Genomic DNA, 23,225 nt, shown 5'->3' with positions numbered 1-23,225 from the left:
AAAGAACGTGAAAAAAAAACATAAATACGTGACGTCTTTGCTGTTACGTCCATCGCAAAACCAGAAGTGGCGAAGGTTTAAATTAAGGCTAGTCAATCGAGAAGAGGCGATGACTTTCGAAAATATCGGCGAAAAAAGCGACCCCTCCTTGTAGAAAAGTGCCCAATTGAGGGTGAAAGAAGTAATGCTTTTAGCCAATTTTTCGATATTTATCATCTGAAGGGTCAAGCTTCAAAATGATACTGATCTCGTGAAAATCCGTCGACTCTGTCGAAAGTGTTAGGCAGACATACAAACATACATACATTGAAACAAACTGGTGAGATTTATATTATAGACTAGCGAGGGGTACCCGGCGTTGACCGGGTGTTTGGAGGTGTGTGGGGGAGGGGGTTAAAAAAGTAAGTATGAGGATCGAACCCGAACCGTTGAGGCAAAGTTTTAAATTAAAGTGTGAAAAAAAAAAAAAAAACGTGCGACGTTAACCATTGCCCCACCGCGAGATGCTAACGGAAACACGTTTGAATTCATTTAATTACTTGGATTTAGCAGGTGCCCGTTTTAATGAGTTAATGAGGTCAAGTTTGACTGCGGAACAGTATTCATTTACTGCTGAACGCTTTTTTCCCCTCTCAAGATGTTATAGGGAAAAAAAACCAAAGCTTCTTTCTTAGAACTGCACGCCTGTGGAACTCTGTTCCGTCTGCCTGCTTCCCACCGGAATACAACTTGGATGTCTTCAAGTCCAACGTTAACAAATTCCTAATGAACCGCCCCCTTAAGTAAACACTTCATCAAATCTCCACACTAACGTAATGTATTTGCAATAACCCTTATCCCTGAGTGGCTTCCGGGCCTTGATTAGTGGTGATCACTGTGTAAAAAAAAAAAAAAAAAAAAATAACCCACATGCGGCGAGCGACAAATATTAAATATTTATCTTCCCGAAATCGAGCAAATTAAATAGACAGGCGAGCTTCGTTGTTAACTGTGAGATATTACGATTTATATGTGATATAAAAAGTTTTAAAAAGTTGTGAAGCGAGCGACCGCTTCTCTGAAAAAAGCCTTTTGTTGACATACAGAAAAAGCGAACACACATACATACATACATTTTCGCTTTTATATATATATATAGATTACAAACTTTATGAAATACACTTTTTTTTTCAAAGATAAACGTTGAATCGTTAATAAAATACATAATCCTTTCTGCAATCCAACTATGTCTAGTACCAATAAATTTAAATCTATGCTTGCCTTGTCCACCACGTTTCAGCTTATATTTATCATTGAACAGACACAAAAGAAAAACTGTTGGCCATTATAACTGAAATTTGGCGGACAAGACAAGTACAGGCAGGAATTTATACCAAATATGGTTGGATTGTAAAAAGAATTATAAATTATATTAAGGATTTTCATGGGACATTTAGGAGGCGGGTCCCATTATAACAAACAAGAATGAAACAAGTAAAAAGTTTTGATCAAGAATAAAAGACGCTTTATTCTTCGGACTATTGTTCTCATATTGGGTGTGGTTTTCACAATGTTTCGGTCGATGTAGCCTCCGACCTTCTTCAGGTGTATCTGTCAAACTCGGGAATGTTTCTGTTGAACTCGGAATTTGGAATTTCGAATGGAACCCTTTATTTATTTCACGGGGGAGCGGGATAGCATGCCCTCATTCCGTGGCTAACGATGTGGTTCGAAATTCTGTTCAAATTCCAGAGGTCGGCAAGATACACCTGAAGAAGGTCGAAGGTTACATCGAAACGTTCAGAATTGAACCTTCAACCTCCAGGAGAAGGTCACTTTTACAATTGAGTTTTCCTAGTAATCTAACCACTGCGCCATAGGTCCTTGCAAGCCAGAAACATTTCCGGGTTCGACAAGATACACCTGAAGAAGGTCGGAGGTTACATCGACCAAAACGTTGTGAAAATCATACTCAAGATGAGAACAGTAGTCCGATGAATCCAAATAACATGAATAACCAATCCATATCTAAAAAAAAATTTCATTATAAAATTCGGTACTTGTACAGTTTAATGAACACATTAAAAAATGAAAATATCAAAAAAAGGTTATATTGTACGTATCCGTTTTGGACTGAAGATCTCCGAAAAAAAAAAAATTCACTTTTGATTGAGTAGTTTTTTTTTTTTTTTTTTTTTTTTTTTTAACAGCGGAAAACACGTTTTTACGACACCACGCTGAGGGCAGCCATCTTTGAATTTTTTGAACACACCACGAGGAGATAACTCAATTTAAAGCGCCGACATTCCTTCCCCATCTTTAATGCTAGCTTTTTTTTTTTTTTTCCTAAAAATCGAACCTTTTGCTCGGTATCATAAAAAATTGTTTTTTTTTCGCTGTAAAAAAAAAAAAATAAATAAATAAAAAAAATAAAAAAAATAAATAAATAAAAAATAAATAAATAAAAAATAAATAAATAAAAAATAAATAAATGAAAAATAAATAAATAAATTAAAAAATAAATAAATAAATACTTGCTAAAATTAAGCGATTTTTTTTTTTTTGTTTTTTGAGAACGTTATTTCATAACGGATGCGTACAATAGAAACTTTTTTTTTTTCGATATTTTCATTTTTTAATGTGTTGATTAAACTGTACAAGTGCTTAAAACTAAAATGTATGAATCTTCATTGGTTTCTTTGAATTCCTTTCTTTCAGCTACACATCGTGAACTTTGACCATTCGAAATATACAAGCCTCCATGAAGCAATGACGAAAGAATTTGGGCTTGCTGTGCTGGGAGTCATGTTCAAGGTGAGTCGACATTTTAACATTAAAAAAAAAAAAAAAAATGGTATCGTTATTTCATCAACATTACACTCCACCTTCGTCTTTCTCAAGAATATAATCAAACATTCTAAAAGGAGATGAATTATCGTTTTCATGTGTTGCTTGTTGGTTCTATGACAGCTCGTTTTATTTCGTGATGGAGCCATTCATTTTGGCAAAAGATTTTGTGCCTCAAAATCTTAACATCTTTCATATTGCTGTGAATCCAGGTGTTGTACATAGTTTCTAACTTGATTTGCTTTGCTGGCATAAATTTTGAAAACAGTCTCTTGATATAATTTGTGTCATAACCAATACAAACATTTGCTACAAACATTTTCTCTGAAGATAAGTGCCATGCATTGAAAATCCATGGATTAAGGAAATAACTTTAAATTTCTTGTATTCCTGGTTTCAAACAATAACTGTTTTGTTTAAAAGTTCTATATTTTTACTTCACAAGATTTAAACATAAAATCTACAACTTTTATTTTGTTCTATCTTGTGTATTGAACTGTTTTTTGCTAGGATTGTCTAATATAAAAATATTTCCTTTAAACAATATATTATAAGACAATATTAATTCATCTGTGCTTTAACTTCTCTAATTGTTCGAATATATATATACCTATTATATCTATAAAAGTGAACGTGTCTATCTGTGTGTGTCTGTGTACATTTCCCTACGCAATAACTGTCAATTTTAAGTCTACAGACTTGAAATTTGATATACAGGGTACTGAGATTTGGGAAAATCTTTGTAATCAGTTTTCGGCCAGAAATTTGGCTGTTAAGGGGTCAAAGTTCAACGATTTAACTTTTGAGAACTCTACCAAACTCCTCCGACAATTTTGGGTCTAAACACTTGAAATTTTAGATATAGGTTCCTTGAACATGGATCTAACTTAACTTTATTTGAGCCAAAAAAATACATGTTAAGGGGTCATAATAGAGGTCAAAGTTAAAAGAATTGACCGCTGTTTTTTTTTTTTTTTTTGCTCAACATACACCTCCAAACACCCGGGCAACGCCGGGCTGAAATGCTAGTATATATATATATATATATATATATATATATATATATATATATATATATATATATATATATATATATATATTATAATTTAGTCATTTAAATTTTATGTCGTGAAATGATTAAATTTCAAATCTAGAATTTTATTATATGCAAGACAAAGAATTAATTTCAATAAGTATATTTCCTTAACCTATAGGTTTTCTATGTCTACCATTTCCTCAGAGGAGAAAATATTAGCAAATATCATAAATGGTTTATACCTAATTTGCTAAATACAATAAACATAGAAAATCATAATTAAAAGTTTTTAAGTGTTTAAATCATAGAGTAAGGGAAATTATATATTGGTTCAAAATGAAAAGGATATTGAATTTCATATCCAAATTTTATGGTAAATTCCGAAGTGAGAGTCTGGATTTCAATACCAGTAGATTTATTGCATTACATTATTCGGAAGTATATATATATATATATATATATATATATATATATATATATATATATATATATATTATACACAGTGATTTTGTACGTAAAGGTAGCAGTTGACATGTACAAATGTAGACGTACCATTGATTTTGCAACACACTGTCTCTATTTACAGAGATTTAAAGAGCAAATATGCAGAAAGGCAAAGATTAAGTTCATCTGCAGAGTCGGCCAGCCAACATTAAACATGATCCAAACGAGTTTTAATTAAAGACTCGCTGACATTATAGGTTTCGACTAAGTAAACGTTTAATAAAAAATCTCAAGAGATTTTTCTCACTAGAAGTTTTATTTATTAAACCCAAGTTCAAAACAAGAGAGAAAGATAAAAAAAAAAAAAAAAAAAAAGAGAAATGGAGAATTAAGACTGGTCTTCTCCCTCACTCGTAATTCATCATGTGTTGTGATTTCAGTCGCAACACGAAAAGATCATTTCAACTATTCATTGTTTTGGAATGAGAGGTTTGTCTGAAACACAACCAGACGTTTCTTTGATATAAGAAGAAATATCAGATCATCACTAGAGCTGGGACAACAGCATATGCTTTTCATTGTTTTAACTCTTGAGTGTGTATCTGTTAATATCTTTTTTTTTTATATATTGATGGATGTGGTTCTCGGTTGATTGAGTGTGTCTAACTGTGCGGGATATATAACCGAGAGTCAAAATAATAAAAAGAATGTTCTGTTGTCACAACCCAAGTGATCGCGCATAAGTTGCTTTTTTCTTATATGTGTTCATCAACGTTTCGTCTTTATTTCAAGACATCCTCTAGATGAATGAGATTCATTTATTAGTAGGAAGTCTCGAAATAAAGACGAAACGTTGATGAACACTTAACTCTGTTCCTTTTTATTTCTCTATTTTGTCGGAATACTATTTCCATTATTCTCATCATACACACACACTAAAATTTATTATGTAAAGCTATTCATAAAAGGAAATAGAGTACTCTTCGGTTGCTGATATTGATTATATAAACAGAAAGATTTATATTCCTTGCTCGTTCGTTGTAATCGTATAATGATAAAAGTTTGAACTGTCTAAAAATTAACTGGGTTTCAATTTCAGCCTGAAACATTATTATATTTAGCCACACTGGATAGCCGTAATACAGCGAAACACTATCAGTGGATAATCATATGTGTGTGTGTGTGTGAGAGAGAGAGATGAAAATAATGGAAATAGTATTCCGACAAAATAGAGAAATAAAAAGGAACAGAGTTAACTGTTCATCAACGTTTCGTCTTTATTTCGAGACTTCCTCTGGACGAATGAGATAATAGATGAATCTCATTCATCTAGAGGATGTCTTGAAATAAAGACGAAACGTTGATGAACACGTAACTCGGTTTGTTCCTTTTTATTCTAAAATATTAGACATTTTTTTTTTTTAATTAGTAACTGAAGAATATTTTTGCCGATGTTTATTGAAAACTGTAAAACTTGTATTTTTTGTAGTATTTGATATCATTTGATGACACTCATTTCTTTTAACTGTGAAAGATAATTGGAAAAAAGATTAAGTAGTTATATATATGTGTGTGTGTGTGTGTGTGTGTGTGTGTGTGTGTGTGTGTGTGTGTGTGTGTGTGTGTGTGTGTGTATATATATATATATATATCTAAGGGGGCGGTCGGGGTGACAGCAAAGGAAAGGTGACAATGTCAGTGGGGTGATATTTAAGCAGATCACCTCGGGTGACGTTTACTCTAGCTACGTCACTGTGGTATTCTAACAGGTTCTTCCCTTGAACTACTAAACTTTGGAATTCCCGTCCTAATTCTTACTTCACTGGCTGCATTTCTTGAGTTGTACGCCATTTTTAGTTTCAGAAGACTTTCCGATGGTTAGTTGCTCTATACAAGTGTTGGAGATGAAGAATTCTCAGTGGACAGCTGTTCCGTACAGGTTCCGGACTTTATCACTTTGTAGCCAAAGAACAAAAGATCCTCCTCGTGTTGACACGAAAAAAATATGTGCAAGGTTTTTTTTGTTTTTTTTTACATAGGAACCACCACTTATCAAGGCTCACAGATCACTCGAGGATAAGGGTTAAGAGTGTACAGTAGTCAATTGGACAATATAGTGATCGTCAGTAATGGAAATTCAGTAAATTTGTTAACTTAAGTGGAACGGCTCATCAAGAACTTGTTTACGTTGGACTTGAAGACAATCAGATTGTAGTCTGCTAGAAAGCAGGAAAACGGAACACAGTTCCACAGGTGTGCACTTCTAAGAAAGAAGCTTTGTTCATGGAATCTACGTTTAGGTTTAGGCACAGATAAAGAGTGGGGGGAATTATTGATAGTGGTTTCAGCTAGACAAGTGTTTCTTGTGAAAGTTTGGAGAGGGGGGGCCATAGATTGAAGCTCAGTCGAGCACTTGCCATGAAAATAACGGTTGCTAGAAAGGTTTAATCTTTATGGAGCAATTTTAGTTTCTGATTGGTTGGTAGCAGAACGTGAATTAATTTGATTTGTCAGTTCCTAGCAGCAGCGTTTATAAATAGAATATCCCAACTCTGGGGAACAATACCCCCCCCATTTTTATGGTGATTGATGAAGGATGTATATGCTGATGGATGTATGGTATGAATGCGGTATTGTGGTGAAAGTAGAGTAAAAGTAGGAACTAGCTAGGTTAGATTAGTTAGCTTTAGTCCGTGAAGACCGTCCCCTCCCCTCCCCCCATTTTTGGCCTTGTACCAAATTTTTCTTTCAATTTTTACTTTTTGTATTTTTTAACGAAAATAAATAAACACCCCCCCCCATTACGAGTCAAAAATATCACAACAGTACTAACCTACAGAAATTTAAATGTAATCTGAACAAAAATTTCGCTACTCAACTACCCACAGCCACCTTTTAGATGTGATCCCAAATACTAACCCCTTACCTTCCAAATGGCAATATGCCTTGTTTGAGGTAAAAAAAATAAAAAAATAAAAAAAATCCAGAAAAATCATAAATACGGAATTAACACCAATTCAACTTAAATCTTCTCATCAGGTGACAGAAGAAGATAATCCAGTGCTGAATCCAATTATCGACGTCGTGGAAGAAATCCAAAAACCTGGTAAGAAATTTACAATATGCGATATTTTTGTACGGTGTGACGTTTTGAGGCTTATATTTGAAACTAGCGTGTGGAGGGACAGTGCCCGGTCGTTAAAAAAAAATTCTGACAACAAGGGCGGGGGTGCTCCTCGGCTGATAAAAAAAAAATCGTGCTTGGGGCTAAGAAGCAAAAAAAAATTGTGACAGTGGGGGGGGGGGTAAAAACATGGGACTCGAATGTGATGAGCCAGAAACTAAAATTTTGTAAGCAAAGAAAAAAAGAAAGAGAAAACAGAAAATAAGTGACACATGACAGGTGCAAACTCTCATAACTAAAGTTAGTAACCGAACGCTTTTATCGATGTTCTCACGATTACCCAGATGTTATAACGTCGCAAATTAAGCTATTTAAAACAAAAGAACGCATTGACTATTTGCGCATGCGCGGTTTGCAAATCGTGTTGAAAGTCAGGTTTTTATCTGACTCTCACTTCAAACAAAACGATATTTCTACACGAAATTATGCATGATTCCCCCCCCAATTCTTCAATATTTTTTGTTCGAGAGACAAACGTTTTTAGCAGACATACGAGCACACACACATACACGTTGGCCCTTTATATAATAGACTAGCGTGGATGCTCTACTAAGGATATTAAGTACTTTCATAGATACTCCCACAACAATTTCAAAAATAAAAGAATGGAATCGCCCCAAAAAAGAAGTACGTGCCAACCTAAAGGGATATGAAGAAAAGCTATTCTCTGGATATTGAGCACTTCTTGTTAAAAGGTAAATAAATAAATCCAAACACCTTTTCTTTTAATCAAAATAGCAACGAGTGCCTGTGTAACCGAAAAAAAAAATGAAGCGCGGCAGCTGATTTCAAACCTTAAACACGAAAGAGGAAAAGAAGAGAAAAAGTTACTGGCAAACGTGCTTGCCATTACGGTCACGACTGCTTATGACGTCATGATACTACAAAATAAGGCTTTTAAACATAAATTTAGTGAATTACACATGCGTGACTTGTGAAAAACGTGCTGCAAAAACAGACCCTCCTTCCAAAAAGTGGTCCAGTTAACCACCACAGAATTGATCTTTTTTCTAATTTTCACATATTATGCATCCGAGGGATTGATCTTTCAGATGGTACCAGTTTCAATCTGTTCAGATGTGGCAGACTAAAGTTTTTAGTAGACACACGCACACACAGACATCTTTCCTTTATATAATAGACTAATGGGGGGTAACCGGCGTTGCCCGAGTGAAGAGAGGTGGTATACTAAAGATATTGAGTAATCCCCAGAAAAAAACAAAAATAAATGAACTTTTGTTTCAATCAAAATAGCAGCGCGTACCCATGTGAGCGCGAAAACAATTAGCCGCAGTAGGTAGGCTCGAATCTGAAACGCGAAAGAAAAGGAGGTGTAAAAAGTTAACACACTAGTTGTCGTAGCCACAACAACTTATGACGTCATGAAGAAACAACGTTTTTTAAACATACATTGAGATTGCTACTCCTCCAAATAAATCAAAACAACTTTTGTTTCAATCAAAATAGCAGGAGTATGTGGCGTTGCCTAGGTAGAGAAAGATGGTATACTAAGGATATTAACCAACCCCCCTCCCCCCCAAAATGTTTCAATCAAAATATCAGCGAGTGCCCTTAAAACAGCAAAAAAAAAAAAATAGCTGCAGTAGGCAGCAGGCTCGAACCTCTAACGTGAAAGAGGAAAAAGAAGGTGAAAAAAGCTAACTCACTAGCTGTCACGGCCACAGCGACTTATGACGTCACATGCCTTCAAAATAACGTTTTATAAACATACGTTGAGATTGGTAGGTATATTACTTGCAAAAATGTTGACGCAAAAAAATTACCTCTCCTTGCAATAAACGGCGCGGTTGACCAGCACAGAATTAATCTTTTTGGCTAATTTTTAGATATTTTTTATCAGAGAGACCGATCTTTCTAACAATACCAATTTTGTCATTGTTTCATGGGTCTGTCAAAAGTTTTTGGCAGACACACACAGGCACACACACATTTTCCCTTTTATATGACTAGTGGGGGCACCCGGCGTTGCCCAGGTGTCGAGAGGTGATGTAGTAAAGATATTGGGTAATCTTCAGAAAAAGGCAAATTAGACGTAGCCCGGATGGAGAGATGTGTGGGGGGGGGAAAGAGGTACGTGAAAACCAGCTTAAGCAAACTTGAAAATAATTCAGTTTTTTTTTTTAAAGGAAAAAAAAAAATCACATTACGTAAGCCTCGAAATAAGAAAAATGAATTAATCTTTGTGTCCAATTTTTTGATATTTGTTGTCCGAGAGAGTGATCTTTCTAACGATACCAATTTTGTCAGTGTTCACCGCATGTCAAAAGTTTTTTGGAGACATACACACATTTTGTCTTTGATATATATAGAAGACTAGCAAGGGTACCCAGGATTGCCCGGGTGTAGTAGTAAAGATCTTGAGCAACCCCCCAGAAAAAAAAAAATAGACGCAGTGTGCCAGCGTGAGTGGAGAGAGGTATGAAATAAAAACAACACAAAAAAAAACATGAAAATATGATCAGTGAGAAAAAGAAGTACATAAAAAACCAGTTTAAACGAACTCGGTCTAAAGTGAAAATAATTCAATTTTAAACAATTCAGTTTTTGTTTTAAAAGGAAAAAAATCACATTAAAAAAACAAACAAACCCTGTTTAAAATAAAAAATCTGATTATCGTTACGTGGGATCGAACATAACTAAAAGCTTATGACGCAACCTCGTTACCCACTGCCCCACGACGCTGTCAGTGAAATAACCTCGTTTTTTTTAATTATTTAAACCAATTCAAGAAAGAATGTTTGACGCGCATGCGTATTTGTCGAAGTCGTTTAAAATGGAACAATTTTCCCCGACCCTCCCTTGATATAAACGGTTATTTATATACGTAATAATTGACGTTTTTTTTATAAATCTCACATATTATTTGAGTGAGACATCGCTTTTTCAGATGATATCGACCAACGCGAGTTTACAATAACTGATCTAAATATGCTCCTCCAGTGTTAAATAAAAGAATTATATTTTTAGAAAAATGCCTTTGTTTGCTGTAGTGATACAAAGAAGACACAAGAAGAGGGCTTGATAAGTGGTGACTCCTTTGTAAAAATAAATAAATAAATTTCTTTGATGCTCTTACTTTAAAATTAACTCAATCTATACCTGGCTCACATATAAAATTTTTGTCGTTGTTAAAAGCATTTGATAGTTTCAGTGCCTTTAATTTTATCTTAATGAACTATGGATATTCACGTATCATCCAACTAGTTACATGGTTGAGAAACTTCCTGAGAACGGCAAAACCAGCTCCCGGGGGAATAACCGATATCAAATGATAGGCACATAGACGACAGAAACATCAACGGGTCGGTATAGTGTCGACTATAACTGTGTCGGATATATACCCGAGTCAAAAGAATGAAGAGAATACTGTTGTCACAGCCTTAATGATGATAAACCTAGGAATAATATTAATGGGCTATTATTATGGAAAGCCTCCATTCAGTCTTGAAAGACAACGGATACCCTCTGGAATGGTAGCTGCACGTGAAATTGTGTCACAAAGGTTGCGCAATCTCCAACCATATCTCTTCTGAAATCGGCACTGCTTGAGTCCAGTGGCAAGGAGAAGTCCAGGATGACTGGAAACAATGTTGAGATAAGCGGAGAGCACATACAGCGCCTGGAATTCCTAAATGGTCACCCATTTAGTACTGACCTGGTTCAACGTTGCTTAACTTTGGTGTGTCAACGTGATTATGCCGTTTTTATTATATGATTATTTAAAAAGAAAAAAAAAAAACAAAGAAAAAAATCTCTTAAGAATGTTTGATCTTTGAACATCCAATATTTTTGGAGTATGATTACACCTTTCACATTGAGATTTTGGGATCAACTAATTTGGTTTCAGTTCAGTTTCATTATAATTTATAATTTTAACAGAAAATACATTTTTGGTTCTTTCTGATTTTTTATCTATGCTCCTAAATCGTTATAGAAAAAATCTGGTGACAAAATAAAAAAAAATAAACCATTACTGAATTAACAGTAAAAAAGAAAAAAAATGGTCAACGTTTCTGAATTTCCTTTTAGATTTTTTTTTTTTTTTTTCCAATCATTTCTTTTTTTTTTTTCCAATCATGTCTTCAAGTCCAATGTTAACAAATTCCTAATTAACCGCCCCCTTAAGTAAACACTTCATCAAATCTCCACACTAACGTAATGTACTTGCAATAACCCTTATCCCTGAGTGGCTTCCGGGCCTTGATAAGTGGTGATCACAGTGTAAAAAAAAAAAAATGTCAATCTATGCTTCGTAACACTAAAAATAATTTGACTGAAGCAATAAGTTGAATAGAAAAACAAACAAAAAATAAGGATTAATGAAAACAAGATATTTCTTTTTCACATTCAAGAACATTATCACTTTTATAGTAAATGAATTTACAAAATAAATTTAAAGAAAGTCAACTATAAAGCTTAAAATTGATCATCACTTATTTGTACAAGACGATCAAAAGTGAAAAACGAAAACATTCCTAGTTCACCACAAACAGAGATTTTAACTCGTTTATTGAAATGCTAGATTCACCGACCCCGTCGTTGCCCAAAAGTTTTTATTTTGCTTTTTTGTTTTGTTTTTGTTAAGTATAAAATCACAACAGGGTTGAGAGTATTTGGGCATCACTCTGATCTTTATATGGTTACTAGCATTTCAGCCCGGCGTTGCTCGGGTGTTTGGAGGTGTGTGTTGAGCAAAAAAAAAAAAAAAAAAAGTGGTAGTAGGAAGACAGGTTCGAACCCGTACCGTGATGGAGAAAAAGAATGGGAAAAAAATATGACGTCTTTGCTGTTACGATCACTGCCAAACCGGAAGTTACGTAGGTTTAAATATAGGCTAAACAATAAAAAGGAGAGGATCACTTTCGAAAATATCGGCGAAAAAAGCGATCCCCCCCTGTAGAAAAGTGCCCAGTTGAAGATGAAGATATTAATGTTTTTAGCCAATTTTTCGGTATTTGTCGTATGAAAGGTCAAACTTCAAAACGATACTAATCTTGTAAAAATCCATCGCCTCTGTCAAAAGTTTTAGGCAGACATGCAAACATACATACATACATACATACATACATTTATATATTGGTAACTCAAATTTTCGACCTAAAACAATTAAAAAGCTTGCCCATCTCTGAATACCCTTTATGTAAAATTTCAAATGTTTAGACCAGAAATTGTCTCAGTAATTTGGTAGAGACCGCAGCGGTCAATTTTTTTAAACTTTGCCCCCTATTATAACCCCTTAACATTTATTGTTTTGGGGTTAAATCAAGTTATTAAGTTAGATCCATGTCCAAAGAACCTATATCTAAAATTTCAAATGTTTATACCCACAATTGACGGAAGAGTTTGGTAGAGTTCTCAAAGGTCAAATTGTTGAACTTTGACCCTTTAGCAGCCAGATTTCTGGCCGAAAATGGATTACAAAGATTTTCCCAGATCTCAGCTCTTGAGTTAAGAACGTTTCCATGGCACAAACGTGTTAAATACTTCATACAATATGAAAAAATAAAACCGAAATAAGACTTTGGCTTATCTTTACATTGTCAGTCAGAAAAATACAGTATCAGGACTGAGTTATGTTCCTGTATTCAGATGAAAAATCATAAGATATTCCGATGGTTAGTTGTTCTATACAAGTGTTGGAGATGAAGAATGTTCTTGTTTTACTTATATTTTATATTTCTTAATCTTAATTTGAAAAGTCTATTGTAGAAACTTACTATATTATAGATAATATGAAAAATGTATTGTAGATGCTTACTATATTATAGATAATATGAAAAATGTATTGTAGATGCTTACTATATTCTATATTGTAGCCAATATGAAAAATGCATTGTAGAAACTTACTATATTGTAGACAATATGAAAAATGTATTGTAGATGCTTACTATATTATAGCCAATATGAAAAATGTATTGTAGATACTTACTATATTATAGCCAATATGAAATATGTATTGTAGATACTTACTATATTATAGACAATATGAAAAATGTATTGTGGAAACTTACTATATTATAGACAATATGAAAAATGTATTGTGGATACTTACTATATTATAGACAATATGAAAAATGTATTGTAGAAACTTACTATATTATAGACAATATGAAAAATGTATTGTGAATACTTAATATATTGTAGACAATATGAAAAATGTATTGTGAATACTTACTATATTATAGACAATATGAAAAATGTATTGTAGATACTTAATATATTATAGACAATATGAAAAATGTATTGTGGAAACTTACTATATTATAGATAATATAAAAAAAATGTATTGTGGAAACTTACTATATTATAGACAATATGAAAAATGTATTGTAGATACTTAATATATTATAGACAATATGAAAAATGTATTGTGGAAACTTACTATATTATAGATAATATAAAAAAAATGTATTGTGGAAACTTACTATATTATAGACAATATGAAAAATGTATTGTGGATACTTACTATATTATAGACAATATGAAAAATGTATTGTGGATACTTACTATATTATAGACAATATGAAAAATGTATTGTAGATACTTACTATATTATAGACAATATGAAAAATGTATTGTAGAAACTTACTATATTATAGACAATATGAAAAATGTATTGTAGATACTTAATATATTGTAGACAATATGAAAAATGTATTGTGAATACTTACTATATTATAGACAATATGAAAAATGTATTGTAGATACTTAATATATTATAGACAATATGAAAAATGTATTGTGGAAACTTACTATATTATAGATAATATAAAAAAAATGTATTGTAGAAACTTACTATATTATAGCCAATATGAAAAATGTATTGTAGATACTTACTATATTATAGACAATATGAAATATGTATTGTAGATACTTACTATATTATAGACAATATGAAATATGTATTGTAGATACTTACTATATTGTAGACAATATGAAAAATGTATTGTGGAAACTTACTATATTATAGATAATATAAAAAAAATGTATTGTGGAAACTTACTATATTATAGACAATATGAAAAATGTATTGTAGATACTTACTATATTATAGCCAATATGAAAAATGTATTGTAGAAACTTACTATATTATAGACAATATGAAAAATGTATTGTAGATACTTACTATATTGTAGACAATATGAAAAATGTATTGTGGAAACTTACTATATTATAGATAATATAAAAAAAATGTATTGTGGAAACTTACTATATTATAGACAATATGAAAAATGTATTGTAGATACTTACTATATTATAGCCAATATGAAAAATGTATTGTAGAAACTTACTATATTATAGACAATATGAAAAATGTATTGTAGAAACTTACTATATTATAGCCAATATGAAAAATGTATTGTAGATACTTACTATATTATAGCCAATATGAAAAATGTATTGTAGAAACTTACTATATTGTAGACAATATGAAAAATGTATTGTAGATGCTTACTATATTATAGCCAATATGAAAAATGTATTGTGGATACTTACTATATTATAGACAATATGAAAAATGTATTGTGGATACTTACTATATTATAGACAATATGAAAAATGTATTGTAGAAACTTACTATATTATAGACAATATGAAAAATGTATTGTGGATACTTACTATATTATAGACAATATGAAAAATGTATTGTATATACTTACTATATTGTAGACAATATGAAAAATGTATTGTAGATGCTTACTATATTCTATATTGTAGCCAATATGAAAAATGTATTGTGGATACTTACTATATTATAGACAATATGAAAAATGTATTGTAGAAACTTACTATATTATAGACAATATGAAAAATGTATTGTGGATACTTACTATATTATAGACAATATGAAAAATGTATTGTATATACTTACTATATTGTAGACAATATGAAAAATGTATTGTAGATGCTTACTATATTCTATATTGTAGCCAATATGAAAAATGTATTGTGGATACTTACTATATTATAGACAATATGAAAAATGTATTGTAGAAACTTACTATATTATAGACAATATGAAAAATGTATTGTGGATACTTACTATATTATAGACAATATGAAAAATGTATTGTATATACTTACTATATTGTAGACAATATGAAAAATGTATTGTAGATGCTTACTATATTCTATATTGTAGCCAATATGAAAAATGTATTGTGGATACTTACTATATTATAGACAATATGAAAAATGTATTGTAGAAACTTACTATATTATAGACAATATGAAAAATGTATTGTGGATACTTACTATATTATAGACAATATGAAAAATGTATTGTGGATACTTACTATATTATAGACAATATGAAAAATGTATTGTGGATACTTACTATATTATAGACAATATGAAAAATGTATTGTGGATACTTACTATATTATAGACAATATGAAAAATGTATTGTAGAAACTTACTATATTATAGACAATATGAAAAATGTATTGTAGAAACTTACTATATTATAGACAATATGAAAAATGTATTGTGGATACTTACTATATTATAGACAATATGAAAAATGTATTGTGGATACTTACTATATTATAGACAATATGAAAAATGTATTGTGGATACTTACTATATTATAGACAATATGAAAAATGTATTGTGAATACTTACTATATTATAGACAATATGAAAAATATATTGTAGATACTTACTATATTATAGACAATATGAAATATGTATTGTAGATACTTACTATATTATAGACAATATGAAAAATGTATTGTGGATACTTAATATATTATAGACAATATGAAAAATGTATTGTAGATACTTACTATATTATTGCCAATATGAAAAATGTATTGTAGAAACTTACTATATTATAGACAATATGAAAAATGTATTGTAGAAACTTACTATATTATAGCCAATATGAAAAATGTATTGTAGAAACTTACTATATTATAGATAATATGAAAAATGTACTGTAGAAACATACTATATTATAGCCAATATGAAATATGTATTGTGGAAGCTTACTATATTATAGACAATATGAAAAATGTATTGTAGAAACTTACTATATTATAGCCAATATGAAAAATGTATTGTAGAAACTTACTATATTATAACCAATATGAAAAATGTATTGTAGAAACTTACTATATTATAGATAATATGAAAAATGTATTGTAGAAACTTACTATATTATAGACAATATGAAAAATGTATTGTAGAAACTTACTATATTATAGATAATATGAAAAATGTATTGTAGAAACTTACTATATTATAGACAATATGAAAAATGTATTGTAGATACTTACTATATTATGGACAATATGAAAAATGTATTGTGGAAACTTACTATATTATAGACAATATGAAAAATGTATTGTGGAAACTTACTATATTATAGACAATATGAAAAATGTATTGTGGAAACTTACTATATTATAGACAATATGAAAAATGTATTGTGGATACTTAATATATTATAGACAATATGAAAAATGTATTGTGGATATTTACTATATTATAGCCAATATGAAATATGTATTGTGGATATTTACTATATTATTGCCAATATGAAAAATGTATTGTAGAAACTTACTATATTATAGACAATATGAAAAATGTATTGTAGAAACTTACTATATTATAGCCAATATGAAAAATGTATTGTAGAAACTTACTATATTATAGATAATATGAAAAATGTACTGTAGAAACTTACTATATTATAGCCAATATGAAATATGTATTGTGGAAACTTACTATATTATAGACAATATGAAAAATGTATTGTAGAAACTTACTATATTATAGCCAATATGAAAAATGTATTGTAGAAACTTACTATATTATAGCCAATATGAAAAATGTATTGTAGAAACTTACTATATTATAGATAATATGAAAAATGTATTGTAGAAACTTACTATATTATAGACAATATGAAAAATGTATTGTAGAAACTTACTATATTATAGATAATATGAAAAATGTATTGTAGAAACTTACTATATTATAGACAATATGAAAAATGTATTGTAGATACTTACTATATTATAGACAATATGAAAAATGTATTGTGGAAACTTACTATATTATAGACAATATGAAAAATGTATTGTGGATATTTACTATATTATAGACAATATGAAAAATGTATTGTGGAAACTTACTATATTATAGACAATATGAAAAATGTATTGTGGAAACTTACTATATTATAGACAATATGAAAAATGTATTGTGGATACTTAATATATTATAGACAATATGAAAAATGTATTGTGGATATTTACTATATTATAGACAATATGAAAAATGTATTGTAGATACTTACTATATTATAGACAATATGAAAAATGTATTGTAGATACTTACTATATTATAGACAATATGAAAAATGTATTGTGGATATTTACTATATTATAGACAATATGAAAAATGTATTGTGGAAACTTACTATATTATAGACAATATGAAAAATGTATTGTGGATACTTACTATATTATAGACAATATGAAAAATGTATTGTGGATACTTACTATTTTATAGACAATATGAAAAATGTATTGTGGATATTTACTATATTATAGACAATATGAAAAATGTATTGTGGATACTTACTATATTAGAGACAATATGAAAAATGTATTGTGGATACTTACTATATTATAGACAATATGAAAAATGTATTGTAGATACTTACTATATTATAGACAATATGAAAAATTTATTGTAGATACTTACTATATTATAGACAATATGAAAAATGTATTGCAGATACTTACTATATTATAGACAATATGAAAAATGTATTGTAGATACTTAATATATTATAGACAATATGAAAAATATATTGTAGATACTTACTATATTATAGCCAATATGAAAAATGTATTGTAGATCCTTACTATATTATAGACAATATGAAAAATGTATTGTGGATACTTACTATATTATAGACAATATGAAAAATGTATTGTAGATACTTACTATATTATAGACAATATGAAAAATGTATTGTAGATACTTACTATATTGTAGACAATATGAACATTGTATTGTGGATACTTACTATATTATAGCCAATATGAAAAATGTATTGTAGATAGTTACTATATTATAGACAATATGAAAAATTAATTGTAGATACTTACTATATTATAGCCAATATGAAAAATGTATTGTATATACTTACTATATTATAGCCATTATGAAAAATGTATTGTAGATAGTTACTATATTATAGACGATATGAAAAATGTATTGTAGATACTTACTATATTATAGACAATATGAAAAATGTATTGTAGATCCTTACTATATTATAGACAATATGAAAAATGTATTGTAGATCCTTACTATATTATAGACAATATGAAAAATGTATTGTAGATACTTAATATATTATAGACAATATGAAAAATGTATTGTAGATACTTACTATATTATAGACAATATGAAAAATGTATTGTGGATACTTAATATATTATAGACAATATGAAAAATGTATTGGAGATACTTACTATATTATAGACAATATGAAAAATGTATTGTGGATACTTAATATATTATAGACAATATGAAAAATGTATTGTAGATCCTTACTATATTATAGACAATATGAAAAATGTATTGTAGATCCTTACTATATTATAGACAATATGAAAAATGTATTGTAGATCCTTACTATATTATAGACAATATGAAAAATGTATTGTAGATACTTAATATATTATAGACAATATGAAAAATGTATTGTAGATACTTACTATATTATAGACAATATGAAAAATGTATTGTGGATACTTACTATATTATAGCCATTATGAAAAATGTATTGTAGATCCTTACTATATTATAGACAATATGAAAAATGTATTGTAGATACTTACTATATTATAGACAATATGAAAAATGTATTGTAGATTCTTACTATATTATAGACAATATGAAAAATGTATTGTAGATCCTTACTATATTATAGACAATATGAAAAATGTATTGTAGATACTTAATATATTATAGACAATATGAAAAATGTATTGTAGATACTTAATATATTATAGACAATATGAAAAATGTATTGTAGATAGTTACTATATTATAGACAATATGAAAAATGTATTGTAGATCCTTACTATATTATAGACAATATGAAAAATGTATTGTAGATACTTAATATATTATAGACAATATGAAAAATGTATTGTAGATACTTAATATATTATAGACAATATGAAAAATGTATTGTAGATAGTTACTATATTATAGACAATATGAAAAATGTATTGTAGATCCTTACTATATTATAGACAATATGAAAAATGTATTGTAGATACTTAATATATTATAGACAATATGAAAAATGTATTGTAGATACTTACTATATTATAGACAATATGAAAAATGTATTGTGGATACTTAATATATTATAGACAATATGAAAAATGTATTGTAGATACTTACTATATTATAGACAATATGAAAAATGTATTGTAGATCCTTACTATATTATAGACAATATGAAAAATGTATTGTAGATACTTACTATATTATAGACAATATGAAATATGTATTGTAGATACTTACTATATTATAGACAATATGAAAAATGTATTGTAGATACTTACTTTATTACAGACAATATGAAAAATGTATTGTGGAAACTTACTATATTGTAGATAATATGAAAAATATATTATGGAACTTACTATATTATAGTCAATATGACAAATGTGGGTCATAAAAGAATGTCATTTTCCTTCATAAAATGAAATTGTTAGCAAACTTCAATGGCAAGAAAATCTCATACAAAGAATTGTAAAATGCTTTGTTTGCTTTCGCAATGAATGAACGTCAGATATTCAGAATTTATTTCAAAGAATAATGTTTGGTTACTTCTATTTATTGCGGAAACTTATTATATTGCAGCCAATGAAGTTTCGCATTTTAAATGATCTTGACTTTGAAAAGTTCTGTCGAGGTCGTAATTTTGATGGAATTCTTATTCCAAATTTGATCTATAGATCTGATGCTCTTTAATACAGTATTATCATCAGTTATTCTGATCAGTGTTTACAGTTTTCGAATTATGAACGTTTTCACGATAGAACTTTGAGAATTCTTCATACACCATGTATAAGTAAGGCCTATCCTTACGTTGCAATATCATGACTGATTTATGCATAAAAGCCGTCCAACACATGCCAGTATGTAAAACGAACATTAAACCGAATATGATTATGATAATCCTTATCCTCATGTTGATCTTGGCCTTGATAAATAGTGAGCCAATAATCAACACCAAAACATCTGGTGATACACAATACTTACAAGATGATCATCACTGACATTGCTAATATACTAATTATCACCAACATTATAGTCCCAACCAAGGTCATATATATTTTGTTTAATAATTTTATGAAAGACTTTTGTCAACACACAGTTCCTTTCATGTTTTAGAGATGAGATCCAGTTCTCTGAACGAAGGGTTTTATTAACTATGCCACAAGCTGGTTTCTTTTTCTAACCACGTTTTCTATTTCGGGGAAAATAAACTATATAAGTTTCTTAAATTACGCACATATATCCTGTTGACTAAGCCAATGACAATATTTTCAATAAGGAAGCAAAAATGTTAAAGGAAAGAGAAAACCATTTGAAATTCTATCCATTCTTCTGATCTTTCAAAAATCTCAAATTCCGGAATGTCAAGAAATGGTAAGAATGTTACGAAAGAATTCTTATGACAATTGATTTTGTATGAGATTTTTTTCCCTCCAAAAAAAAAAAAAAACATAATAATAATAATAAATTGATATCAGTTTCATCAAGATATGTTAGTGCTTTTGCAAGAATAGAGATGAGTTAGATTTGAGAAAAACGGAACAAAAACACAAAAAGGAAGATCCATTTTTAGTCAATGGAATTACTTATGTTTTTTCTTGTAATTTGATTATCAATATTAAATGTTTTTTTTGTTATTTGATTTCGTCACAAAACTCTTCAAATATTTTTCGTTACAAATCGAACTAATCGAACATAGTGTATAACACACACACATACACACCATATCTATAATATAAAGCTGAACGTCTGTGTGTGTGTGATTGGTCACGAATAGGCTTCTATATGGTTGACTATTTTAAAAAACTGATCACATATAATGATAGAAGATGTATCGAGACACAGGAATTGGTATGTTTGATCTGGCCTAATCATGATTCATTAAAATTGTGGGGTCTGCGTTCGCACCTGGTCCACAACGTATGGAAATAAAAAATTTAAAAATCAAAAAAAAAAAAAAAACTTTTAAAGTGTTTTTGATATAGATGTACATAATGATACTTTGATAACTTAAATAGAGATGGTATAATAAAATTGTGGGGCCTGCGTTCGCACCTGGCCTCCATAGAATGGAAATAGGCACAAACTTTAATAAAGACTTTTCATTTATTGAGATTGTCGGACTGACTTCCTCATCTTGGTTGTTATAGTCACAACGTTTCGGCCGTTTTGCCCTCCGGCTTTCATCAGGTGTTTTGTATCGAACTGGGGAACCGTTTGTTAGGAGTCTCGAACCCAACCCTTTATTATTATTATTATTATTATTACAGGGGTACCGTGTTCGGACTACAGCTAGGCTCTGGGACATAGTTGCTGATTCTCTGTTTTGAATGTTACTTTTCACTGCCTTCATTCAAGATTGAACTCAGCACCTTTGGGTAACTGTAAACTTTGATACAATGTCTAGGACCACTCGGCCATATGTCATTAGGACATATGGCCGAGTGGTCCTAGACGTTGTATCAAAGTTTACAGTTACCCAAAGGTGATGAGTTCAATCCTGAACGATGTCCTAATGACATCCACAAGGGCTGGCGGAACTCGGCGAATACTCGGCAAATGGTGGCGATCAGGCAGGTTGTGGGTTCAGGTCGGGGGAGGAGGGGGGGCAGTGAGAGAAGGGTACAAAGTTGTAGCACTCTTTCTGAAGCCAAGCCTGGGTTTCTTTGGACTTGTGGGCCAGTACCGAGTCCTGCTGCCACACCAAAAGTCTGCCAGCGGTCACCTGATTGCAGAAGGGGATCACCACATTCCTCAGCGCACTCAGGTGTTGACTTTAAAAATGTGAGGTGGCTTGATGTAGCCCTCATGTGAAACCACAACAAAATAACAAAAACAATAACCGTGGCTGGAAACACTGTTTTTTTTCGTTTTTTTTTTTTTACACAGTGGTCACCACTTATCAAGGCCCGGAAGCCACTCAGGGATAAGGGTTATTGCAAGTATGTACATTATGTTAGTGCGGAGATTTGATGAAGTGTTTAATTAAGGGGGCAGTTCATTAGGAATTTGTTAACGTTGGACTTGAAGACATCCAAGTTGTAGTCAGGTGGGAAGCAGGCAGACGGAACAGAGTTCCACAGGCGTGCAGTTCTAAGAAAGAAGCTTTGTTCATGGAATCCACGTTTTGATTTAGGCACAGATAAAGAGTGGGGGAAATTTTTCAAAGTGGATTCGGCTAGACGGGTGTTTTTCATGAAAGATTGGTGAGGGGGGACCAGAGATTGGAGTTCAGACGAGCACCTGCCATGGAAATAACGATAAAACAAGGATAGGCTCGCAACATCTCTTCTGTGGGAGAGAGGCTGCAGGGTAGAGAAAAGGGCATTCTTTTCATCACCCTGGGCATTTCCTTGTTATACGTGGCAATCCAGCGATGCATTTTTAGTGAGC

General features: G+C 30.5%; 1 protein-coding gene across 1 annotated transcript in view; it reads left to right on the top strand.

Moving 5' to 3' along the window:
* LOC145284000 (uncharacterized) overlaps positions 1-23,225 on the top strand; it is a 97,430-nt gene that overhangs the window by 69,046 nt on the left and 5,159 nt on the right. The window contains exons 6-7 of the mRNA XM_080133093.1: positions 2,698-2,793; positions 7,346-7,412. Of these exons, the coding sequence (XP_079989219.1) occupies positions 2,698-2,793; positions 7,346-7,412 (163 nt within the window). The remainder of the gene's footprint in view (positions 1-2,697; positions 2,794-7,345; positions 7,413-23,225) is intronic.

The sequence above is a fragment of the Euprymna scolopes genome, chromosome 8 (genome assembly GCF_053919585.1).
Source record: "Euprymna scolopes isolate OS-2025 chromosome 8, ASM5391958v1, whole genome shotgun sequence".
Lineage (NCBI taxonomy): Eukaryota > Metazoa > Mollusca > Cephalopoda > Sepiida > Sepiolidae > Euprymna > Euprymna scolopes.
Note: the sequence above shows the minus strand (reverse complement) of the source record. Positions and strands in the feature narration are given on the sequence as shown.